General features: G+C 41.1%; 1 protein-coding gene across 2 annotated transcripts in view; it reads left to right on the plus strand.

The window, feature by feature from the left end:
* Positions 1–11,157: 11,157 nt before the first annotated feature.
* The window catches only part of robo3 (roundabout, axon guidance receptor, homolog 3 (Drosophila)), a 280,696-nt gene continuing 279,783 nt past the window's right edge, over positions 11,158–12,070 (plus strand). For both annotated transcript variants that reach the window (XM_055226813.1, XM_055226814.1), the window contains exon 1: positions 11,158–11,652. In XM_055226813.1, coding sequence (XP_055082788.1) covers positions 11,493–11,652 — 160 coding nt within the window. In that variant the 5' untranslated portion in view covers positions 11,158–11,492. The remainder of the gene's footprint in view (positions 11,653–12,070) is intronic.

The raw sequence follows: 12,070 nt of genomic DNA on the forward strand, positions 1-12,070 counted from the left end.
TCGAGTTCAGAGCCATGTGATCTTTATTCATAAAAAAGACATCAAAAAGCCAGTTGTCATGACAGTGGTGAGAGGATCTTGTGTTCTTTATTTACTTACACAATTTTGCTGCTTATTTTGCCTTTTTAACAGTGTTTTCAGGCAACAGTTGTGCATCCTCATTAATAAGCCTTTAACAACTTTCAGATCGTCACAGTAATGCTGACAACAATTAGCATGCTAACAGTGCATCAGTCTTACTTCCTGGTTTGCGAACAATAGAGAGACTCTATAATTCAACTGCGCATCTCATTTTGACCCTTTTACTATATATTTGTAATTATTTATTTATATTTTAAATTATTACATGAAAAAAATGGGTACAGCCCCTTTTAAAAATACACAGAAATGAAATAACATTTATTTAAGGGTCCAAATATTTCCATTGTTGACTTTTTTTCTTTTTTGTCTTTTCTTGGATAGGCTAGGAAATACTTTGTCTATTTAGTCAGTAATCAGTTTTATGAAGATATGACTGTTTGTTTATAGTGTAGACTGTATAAAGAAGTGAGTCTGACGTCACCCACAGCGTTTGGCTCCAGTCAAATGAAGCTTATCAAGGCTAGAGCAGTTATAGGGCCAATTTGGAGCTGAGTTTCATATTTGAAATTCTGACCGCAAGTATCATAGCAACCAAAGAGCCAATCCAGAGCCAGGCTCTTGAAGGTACCACTACTTCCCACCTGTACCTTAGGTTTAGCTGTGAGCAGGCGCTTAGGAACGCTGTCAGTCAAACCTGTTGCTAACGCTAGCGGGAGCGACCTTGGAGAAAGAAAGTGCCTGATTTGTCTGTTTGAGAGAGGGGCCACCGTTTTTTCAATACAAAGTGAATTGGAGCCAGAGTTGATGGAGCCGGAAGCGCGCCCATGATCACTTTCTATTTGGAATGCAGTAGATGATTGTAGTGTCAGTAATCATGCATGATAGTTTAACCCTGATTTTTCCATTCACAATAATTGTAACACAACAATGTAATAAAGCCTAGAGACATCCCCACTCAGCTCTACAGAGAGGACCATCATTCAAAAGTTATTTCTTGACTTTTTTTTCATCAATTTCTCATTTGAAGTCTCTTTTCAATGTCACTCCCACCACCCCACTGCCACCGCCCGTCGCCCTGTCACCATAACAACATCTCGGGCCCCTCCCCCTGAGGCTGACGAGCTCTGAACAGCGAGACATGATCTGTGCCAACACCTGCGGAGGGAGACAGCCTTCACAGCACCGGCCCACATTATCACACCACACCTGGGCCGAACATCTGTGTCCGGGGCGGGCCACTCGGGGGCGTTCTGCTGCCCCCCTGGGAGCTCTGAGCTGTGGGTACAGACAGCCAGACGTGTCCCTAAGACCACCATCCCAGCTGGAAGGGGCAACATGCCAGAGTGACTGCCCCAGAAAGGTTACAATCATGCTTCACTGTCCTATTTAATACTTGGAGTAGGCTGAGTCTTGGGCAGAATCTTACAGCTACCCATAAAGAGGGTACGAATATGGCCTGAGAGAGATCGCTAGATTACTCAAACATGCATGGATAACATATAAAATCTCTTCAGGCATGACAAAACATTATAACATGGTAGAAAACTCCAAAACCGTTTGTTTGCATAATACCCCTTCTTTAAATCTAATGTAAGTGACCTTGCCTCTGACTTGTAGTTTGGCCTTGCCCAATGACACAACAACAGTATTCCAGCAATGTTTCTGTCAAGAGTGGGATTCAAACTGCCAACCTTCAGATCTGAGGGCAAGCACTGTCTACTGAGGTACTTCTAAACTAGTGCTAATTTACCATGATACTTCCCTGATAAACCTGGCTGATTAGTGTCTGTATGTTTTATACAGATTGATCCCATGTCCTCTGTCGCGTCTCAAGCCCGGTCAAACGTGATCGTCCAATCAGATTCATTTTTTCAGTGACACATCTGAAATGAAGAAGGTCATTGGTCACCTATGCTTTACAAATAAAATCACATTTCTGTCACCTCAGAAATTTAGTGTTTTTCCTCATTGATTTAGCCAAAATCCTTCATGTTTTTCAGCCTCCTGTGATATTTTTTCCTTTATTTTTTCTGGCACGTGTGGACCATGCCTGTCCCTGATTGGCTAATCCACCTGTCAATCACGCCTATTTGAAAACAAAGAGATTGAAGAAGTGTGTGTTCTGGATCCAAGGTAACCATGATGCAACATATTCCCAAACTGACAGGTTTTCAATCTTGGTCCTTCTTGTTCTGTCTTCTCTGTCTGGAAAATGATTTATTGGAATGTGGAGAGACTTCTTCATATGATCCATGAAACATGCACAAGCCGCTTTTTCATTTGTCCTAATTACTTAATAATGAATCTAAAGTACTCGTCCTCTGTAGATATGACACCACATTACTGATGCTGTTTCAAAGACAGAAACCCTGCTTGATCTGGGAATCAAACGCATCCAATTAAAAGAATTATTAAAATAAACCTGATCATTTGCAAAAATGTTAAAATATATTTCCTTTCCTTAAGAGCACATGAACTGAGTCTTAGTAATTACTGCCTTAAGTGCCCCTAAGCAAAGCAGTTAACCTGTAGACCACACAGAGGTAGCTTACAGGAAGAACTGGTTAATTAGGCTCAATGTAGAAATTTAAAAAGTTTGAAAATGGCTGAAAAACATGACTAAATTGTACCAGTAGAGCCCAAGGTTTCATAATATTGCCTTGTATCTGTCACTAAGTTTACATCAAAGACTGTATATAAATGGACACAGCGAACGCACTAGCCAGCACATTCAAAATAGGAAGTGGCCATGGGCGCGCTTCCAGCTCCATCGACTCTGGCTCCAATTCACTTTACATTGAAAAAACTGTGGATCCTCTCTTTGCTCTGTAACTGCTGCTGTCGGCGACTTGTCATTTTGATCTTAAATCAAGATATGAACATTAATAACAGACAAATCAGACGCCTTCTTTTCCTGAGAGCGCTCCCGCTAGCATTGTCAGCAGGTTTGATTGACAGCGTTGCTAAGCGTCTGCTCCCTGATAAAGCAGTGGTGCAGGTGGGAGCATTACCTTCAACAACCTCGCTCTGGACTGGCTCTTTGGTTGCTATGACACTCATGGTCAGAATTTCCAAATATGGGACTCAGCTCCACATTCGCCCCTATAGTTGCTAGCCTTGATGAGCTTCATTTGACTTAAAGCTGTGAGTGACACTCCCTTAGTCCACTTTTTATACAGTTTATGGTGTGGGTATGTAGGACTTGTGTTCGCTTAAACCCAGAGCCAAAATGGGACAAAAGCAGAGGGCTGACATTAATGACTTCTGTGTTTTCATCTGTTCATTTCCATTTGTATCAAAGGCCAAACTCTCCGTGAGCCGCTTTCGTTCGGGTTTGATGGATTTGCATGAAATGTGGTGCCATGCTCTGAGCGGAGGTCCCGTGTCACCCAACAAAAGCACAGGCAAAACAAAAGGTCGTCATGCTGGTAGTCCCCTTTCAGACACTAGTCCAGGTCACGCCAGGGAATTAATTCAGATCAATGTTGTTTTACGGCATGAAATAATGGCTTTTCACATGTGCTTCCTAAAATGTTCTCTCTGTTCACTGTGGAGAGTATGTTCTACCCTTTTGATTATGGGGTCACATGTTGTGATGTGAAGTAATTCTCATTGAGCCACTGAAGTTGTATTTGGAGTGATTCATGTTTGAGTCTTTAATCTCTTATTTTCAAGAGGCTATTTTGCTGATCTACCCCCATTTTCACCTCCGCTGGTCAACGGCCACTGTGATATATGCACTTACTACTCCTGTTTTATTTTCTTAATCGGTGATACTTGAAGGATTCGGCAGCATCGCGTAGTCATTTTGGTACAAATGAAAACAAAAGTTTTGTAACGTGGAAGTCAGCAAACTTGTTTCTTTTATTAAGTTGTTTTAGATTAATATTTTTATTTCAAATCTGCAAATTATAACGTAATGATCCACAGACAGAGCACAGAAAAGCACAATATGTGTTTTTAAAAATTAATTTAATACAAATAAAGCCAGTTTAGCCGAGCTGAGTAAAGACCAAAGAATACGAAAATAAGAAGAGATGTGGATGACAAAAGTAGCACAGGGAACATAGAGCAGAGAATAGGGCTGTGCAGTATGTCAAACAGACACTGAATTATCCCATCATAAAGTCTCATCTCTTCATAGATCATTCTTGTTGTTCCTGTTTAGACTCTACAAACATGTTCTGAGATACATGGGATTCTTGGATTATTTATCAGTTCATTTTTCAGATGTAGACAATGCACATTTAATGTATTTTTAAATCTTTTAAAAATAAGCACCAGGAACTAAATCTGCCACAAACCAGCTTTCCTTTTGTAAGATTAAAGAATTTGTAGACATTCCCTGACAAATAGAGAAGAAAGAAAAAAAAAAGAAAGAACCATAAAGTGCAAATCTCATCACACTTGAAATACTTGAAATCACTTCTTTTTTTTTTGCTCAAAATCTATTACTAGTGTTCGAAGAGAATGATGAAGACCTCCAGAGTCCTCCAGTGTGAGGTATACACCAACAACTGTGCAGTCTTTTCAGTTTGTGATGTGGGTTAGGGTAAGGTGGGTATTACCATAACCCCTAACCCTATAACCCTAACTCAAACCCTAAGCAACCCTAGCCCTAAAGTCTAACCCAAACCTAACACTACCCTAACCTCAACCCCAACCCCTAAATCCTAACCTTATAAAACCTAACCCCTACCCTAATCCAGACCTCTAGCCCTAACCCCTAACTCAACCCCAACCCTAACCCCTAACCCTAACTCCTAACCCAACCCTAGCTCTAATCCAACCTCAAACCCAGCCCCAACTCTACCCCAACCACAACCCTAACCCCTACCTCTTAACCCCTAACTCCTAATCCCTAACTCTTAACCCCTAACTCCCAAACCCTAACCCCTTAACCCTAACTCAAACCCTAAGCAACCTTAGCCCTAACCTCTAACCCAAACCGAACACCCTACCCTAACCTCAACCCAAACCCTTAAATCCTAACCTTATAAACCCTAACCCAACCCTAATCCAAACCTCTAACCGCTAACCTGTAACCTTAACCCCTAACTCAAGCCCAACCATAACCCTTATCCCTAACTCCTAACCCAACACTAGCTCTTACTCAACCTCAACTCCAGCCCCAACCCTACCCCAACCACAATCTTAACCCCCTAACCCCTAACCCCTAACCCCTAACCCCTAACCCCTAACTCCTAACCTCTAACTCTTATCCCCTAACTCCTAACCCCTAACCCCTAACTCCTAACCCTATATACACCAAACACTGATCTTTTCAAGTATTTGCATTTGCATTTTCGATTCAATTTTTACATTTTCACATAATTCCCCTAAAGTCTCATCCTGTGGCTTTTACCCACAGCACAACTCTTCTGACGTGATGAAGGTGTTTTATCGAGCCGGAGAGAATCACAGTGAGAGCAACATGTAATTATGAAGCTGTTTGTAGTGGCACTTCAGCCTCTGCCTCATTACACACAGTTTATGACACAAATAAAACATGAGAGAGCTGCAGGAATAATGGAAACGACATCAGCAGCACATGCAAACTCAGGCTTTGTTGGTGAGTTACTGCTTTTGTGCGCCTCATTGTGCGATAGTTAACAAGTACACACTAGACCCAGTGACAGTGATAAAAGTGCATTTGTTTTCTGCAGTTCTCTCTCCTCAGACAATCACATCATTATTCAGTGATACATAGGGACTGAACTGACAAACTTCAGGTTTAGGGGTGAACGCTGTGTCACTGGCTCACAGTTGAAACCAAAATAATGTAGTAAAGGTAGTAGTAGTAGTAGTAATACTACTAGTAGTTGATCTATTAAATATGATCATGTGTATTTTGGCTGGACTGTTTAAGTAGTATTAGGAGTATTAGTTGCAGTAGTTGTAGTAGTAACACGATTATCAATTGCAGTAGTATACCAGCAGTAGAAGTAGAAGTAGTAGTAGCAGTAGCACAGTTATCAAGGTCGGTATTGCACCAGTGGTGGTAGTAGTAGTAGTAGTCGTAGTCGTAGTCGTAGTAGTAGTCGTAGTCGTAGTAGTCGAGCACTGAGCTACTGTCCCTCATCAGTTTGTCCCATATCACATTTTGAGAACCACATGGCTTTAGGAGGGTGCCACTCTTTACACTTTACACTTGTCCTCTGCATTTGACCCATTCTTCAATGTTGACACAGCCCGGAGCAGTGGTACGGAGAGTTGTACATCACCCATAGCGTTCGACTTCAGTTAAATGAAGCTCATATAGGAGCCAATTTGGAGCCGAGTTCTGTATTTGGAATTCGGACCGCGAGTATCATACCAACCAAAGAGCCAATCAGCAGAGCGGTTGTTGAAGGTAGAATCGATGGAGCCAGAAGCGCACCCACGCTCACCTCCTATTGGGAATGTGGTGGCTAGCAGGTTAGCTTTGGCCATTTATATATACCGTCAGGATTACCGTAGCTGGAGGATTGTATCGATGGTGTATGTTTTGGGTTGATGGGGGAAACTGGAGTGTTCGGATGAAGCCCACCCAGACACAGGGAGAATATCCACACAGAAAGTCCCAGGAGTCAAAGCCGGAACCTTCAAACCACTTAGCCACCTAGACACAGGACAACACTGAACATATTGAACCAACAATATGAACTGAAAAAATACCTGAAATATACAAGCATGAGTAAACTGACCTATGACCTGGAGTGTGATGGATTGAGACGCCAAATCCAAAATGTCTGCCTTCTTTACCTACTGCTGGATTTTCTGGGTCAGATCCAAAAACAATTGTGTGTGAAGCGTTGATCCCCCCGTCTCAGCACTGTTCCCACGCGCTCCACCCTCGCTCCAATCGGCTGAGTTTGGAGAGCGTGGCACAGACTCCTAATGACCTCTACAACAACCTGGAGCACTGGAGGAGTAGAGGAGGACGAGGAGCAGAGGAGCAGAGGAGGACGAGGAGCAGAGGAGCGAATAGAACCTCAGTCTCTCTACATTCATGTCATCTGAAACAGCTTTGTCTGTCACGGCTGGAACATGGCAGATCACTTCAGAGTCACTTCAGAGTCACTTTGGAGAATGTTCTGGTGAAAATGGTGGAGGTAAAGACGACTCCCACTCCTCTTTCAGACTGTCAGCTCATCCATCTCTCTAAGTACAGGCCCATTACCTCTGTGAGCTGTAGAGTGCTCAAAAATACAGGTTAAAGGAGACAAACAGCTCAAAACCATAACCTCATAAAAAATAGCTTGGTTTGATAACACTTACACTAACCACACTTTAATTAGACTTGAACCAAGATCTTATTCACAACAAACAAGTCGTTTATTAAGAATGATTCAGGCTTATACTTAATTTATACCCAAAACCTTCTAACTTCTAACCATTAATTAACAAGTGTGGAGCGATTGAAAGCTGAAAATAGACTTGAGTGCCTCGAGACATGGAACTCAAATATGCTGTAATAAAAAAGAAAAAAAACTATGAATAAACTAAAGGCAGCCCTATTATAACATGGTTTAAACTCATAAAAGTAGATTTTACAGTGTATTTCCTCTTTAAAGCTTTCATATGTTACAGTAGATGGCAGATGTGAAAGCTGTTCACTCCTCCCCTCACCTGGTCCTTTCCCTCACCTGGTTCGTCCCGTCACCTGGTCACTCCCCTCTCCTCCCCTCACCTGGCCTTTGTTCAGACTCACCTGTGCTCTCTGGTCTGGTCAGGCTAAAGCTGGCACACTATCAGACAGCAATAATGTAGCTAGCACCTAGTGGTGACATGTGAGAATACATTGACTTAACTCAAGCTTTGTTTTCTGCTGCTGCCTTTAGAGATCAGAGTCCATGCCTGTTTAAAAATTTCTCCTTTTAACAAATGAGATGTAGATTTCTTATTATTAATTTACTTAAGTCTTTTTGTTTTCTATGTTTTAATAGACTTTGATTTTGTTTAAGTTCTTGTGTTCGGCATATTGGCTGTAATGTTTTAAAAGTTTTTATAAATAAAGTTGACGTGATAATACAGCAGAGGTGGGTCATCTAATTACAAATGGTAGCTTTAAGTTTTATGTTGCGTGGTTTGTGGTAACTTGTCTCAATAAGACTCTTTATAAAAGAATACTAACTAGTTTCTAGACCAACGCGCCTTTAAACGGCGCCAGGCTCTGCTGAAAGCCGATTAATGCCTGTGGTTTAACTCAGTGAGACGAGCTTTAAGGAAACTAGGACACATCGGCGAGTGAGTCCTTAGAAAAACACACTGTTCACAAGTATCTAATGTGATAATTATTTTTGGAAATGTGCCAATGTATAGAAACAGCACCATTTCAGTGTTTAGGATAGTCTGGAGCAGTATTTTAGAGCCAAGAACATGGATTCAGATGTTGGCCGATTGATGCAAACATATCTACAGATTGATTCTTACGCATTATTATATTTGTTACTTTCTATTTATATTTTTTATGTATTTATTTATTTATTTTTATTTTTTATCTCCATATAATTAATTTTTAGATCAGTTCAAGCAGAGGTGGAGCGAAGTTAATGAACTTGTGTATGCAGGTCTAAACTGCTTTATAGTGTATATAGTATCAAGGAGTTTCAGTGCGTTTTTATACAAAAGTCTTATTAGTTGGTGTTGGATCAAAACAAAAACACTTTGAGATGAGAATGTTTTATTTCCTTTTAATTCACATAAACCCATTATTAGCACTGTACGTCTTTGGCACCAAACACCCATGAATAGAGCACCTTTTAAACAAGGAGGGTCCGGAAAAGCCCTCCAGAATAGAGCACGGTTTGGGGGTCGTCACGGCAACTTTGTCCCGGAGATGGCTCCCTTTTGTCCCGGTGATGGAGCAGGAGGACAGGGTGCGCATGGGGGACGGGCCCGGCTAATGGGAGTCACACTGAGGCTGTCAGCGGGACCCCCCCAACGCCACATGTGACCAGGGCCGAAGCATATGAGGATGTGTGGAGCCAACGTAAAATGCTTGAGCATGATTGAAGGCATCTGAGTGCATTCTGTTGGGCCATATGTACAACACACATATTTATGCAAGGGGACAATGGGAACGCTAACAGAGCCCAGTGCGAATACACCAGCTGATATGGAAAACAGACGAGGTTATTAAAACAGAGTCCGGTTTCAATGGCCAATTTAAAAATGCCATTCATTTCATTTGCAAATCATATTGTTGTCATGTTGTTTACGTATCCAATTTCTCATAGCTGTGACATTGTAAGTGATATGTTTATAATATTTCTGTGCATTCTGTGGGGAGAGGAGGTAATGGAAAGTTGATGTCTGGAATCAGGGCCGTATTCGCTGTGCCCAATTTAACTAGTCACACTTTTAATTTGAAATCATATTTAGTTATGGCAGTGTAAGCGATGAGTGATATGTATATAGGTGCTTGACGTTTGGGGGTGTAACACATTTTGTTCTGTCTTGTGCTGTGACCGTAGACTGTATAAAGAAGTGGACTAAGTGAGTGTGACGTCACCCACAGCGTTCGGCTCCATTCAAATGAAGCTCATCGAGGCTTGAGCAGTTACAGGGGCCAATTTAGAGCCCAGTTCCATATTTGGAATTTCGACCACGAGTATCATAGCAACCGAAGAGCCAATCCAGAGTGAGGCTGAGGTAACAGAGTTGTCATTGTCTTATACATTTTTGAGGTGCTATATATATTGTTTATTTGTATTTATTATTATTATTATTTTATTTTATTTTTTTATTTTTTATTATTATGCATACATTTATGTGTGTGATGATGGGTCATATGCAGAGGTTACGTACACTCCCTGTCCATTCCTGTGTGAGAATGCATCCTCTGACCCATCCTTCAGTGCAGACAGAGCACAGCGCCCAGGGACCCGTCTTCACATTTTGAGCCAGATTTCCTAAATATTCACTGTGCTGCTTAAACTGCCCTTAGTGTAGATATAACAGGATCAAAAGAACCACAGTTTCATATCCAGAGTAATGTAACACAGGCCATTCTCAGATTTCAGTCAGACTTTGGAAGAGGAAGACGACCCGCCTGTTGTGAAGCAGAGGCAGTGATGAAAGACATAATTATGAACCCATAATTAGCACAACAAATCCACTGTAACAGAAATTATTATTTTTGAATTAATCGACAAATCAAATGATTATTGCTGTTGTACACTGAGACCATTTTTAATAAATTACCGACCACATAAAGGGTGAAATCTGCTGATGTAAACCTCTAGATTGAGAATATTTTAGAATAAAACGTAATTTCACGAAAATCCAAAATTGTTTATTCTTTTTTTATTTAATAAATGTCATGGATCATGTTTTGTTTATTTGTTTTACATGTTTTAGTTTGGCTTATTTCTAGTTCATGTCGTAATTTGACATGTGTACTGTGCGCTGTGTGTTTTTGAGTCTATTGAGTTTGACTTCCCGTCTGTTGAGATTTACTTCCTGTCTATTGAGATTTACTTCTTGTCTGTTGAGTTTTACTTCCTGTCTGTTGAGTTTTACTTCCTGTCTGTTGAGTTTGACTTCCTGCTCAACTTCCTGTTTCACCTGTTCCTCGTTTCCAGGTGTATTTTAGCGTCATGTTTCCACTTGTCCTGTGTTGTCATCGTCCATGTGTGAGTTCATTTTCATGATTCCTAAATCTCTGAGTTTGAACCAGTTTGGATTTTTCCTGTTTTTTCTTCCCCGGTGCTATTTCATTGGTTAAAATATTTTAGCATTTTGGGTTTTATTTTAAAAACCTGCACGTGACAATAATCCCCCCATCTTTGTTTTTAAAAGGTCTTTTGTCATGTTTTCACAGTCCAGATAACGGTTATTACTTTGAAGAAATTACAACTCTGATTATCAAATCAGTGAATAGATCCCGTCTCCTCCTGTTTGCCGTAGACAGTATAAGATCAAGTCCCGTCCATATTAAACAGTAGTGACAGTGACAGTCTATTTTACACATCCGCACAACGCCACGCCTCCAGGGATCACTATTAAGCTCATAATTAAACATTTATAGCCCACGGCACCTGCTCACTTTCTCTCTCCCTCTCTTTCTCTCTCTCTCTACTACAGACCCCCGGGACCCCCATAGCAGAGGAGGGAGCGGGGAGGAGCCAGAGGAGGGAGGAGGCGCAGACTCCAAGCATCACCATACCGCTGGATTCTTACACAGAGACGAGAGCATGGTTCTATACTCCACACGAGCTATACAAACCCAATGAGTGAAGTTATGTGAACGCAAGAACAAAAGATACAAGAGACAAGACACCCCCCTAGAGGATCACTTCTCACATCCGATCTGAGATTTGGACAGTTTCGGTGACATTTGAGAACACTTTTGGACTATTTTGGAACATTTGGGCTTTTCCCGAAGGAGTTTTAAGGGAAAGTTTTGGTCCCTTTACGTGGCCAAGATGCTGCGTTATCTCCTCAAGACACTTCTGCAAATGAACTTATTTACAGACACCATCAGGAGTCCGAACAACGGGAGCGACCTCTTCTACAATGGATCTCTGCCTTCTTTCAACACCACTCTGTTTGAATGGGGAAACTTTACCTCCAGCTTCAACAACAGTAAGACTATTTCTATATATATATATGTATTTGTGTGTGTATATATGTGCTTTTTGGTGGTTCATTCAGGGCTCGTTTGCAAAGGTGTGAGTTTGGTTCTATTTTTAAAGATGAGATTTAAGGGCTGGTGATGCTGACTGGAAGCGTCTGTGGAGTAACTGTAAGCTTTGTGGTGGAAATGAAAATACTTTGGGCTGCTGACTTGTCAAATGTCAAAATAAAATGGGACCAATTTAAGCTTTGAAGGCGAGAAATGTGTCTGATTTACTAGCTCTCAGTTTAAGTAATTTCTACAAGCAGAACTAAGTCTTGTTTAAGTAAAAACGTAGAAGTACTTTTGTTATGCTTTATTTATAATTCATGGTAGTGGAGGTTTGGATCTTCAGACTGCACAGACCAATTCATGAGGAAACATCTT

Source organism: Periophthalmus magnuspinnatus, chromosome 14, assembly GCF_009829125.3.
Source record: "Periophthalmus magnuspinnatus isolate fPerMag1 chromosome 14, fPerMag1.2.pri, whole genome shotgun sequence".
NCBI lineage: Eukaryota > Metazoa > Chordata > Actinopteri > Gobiiformes > Gobiidae > Periophthalmus > Periophthalmus magnuspinnatus.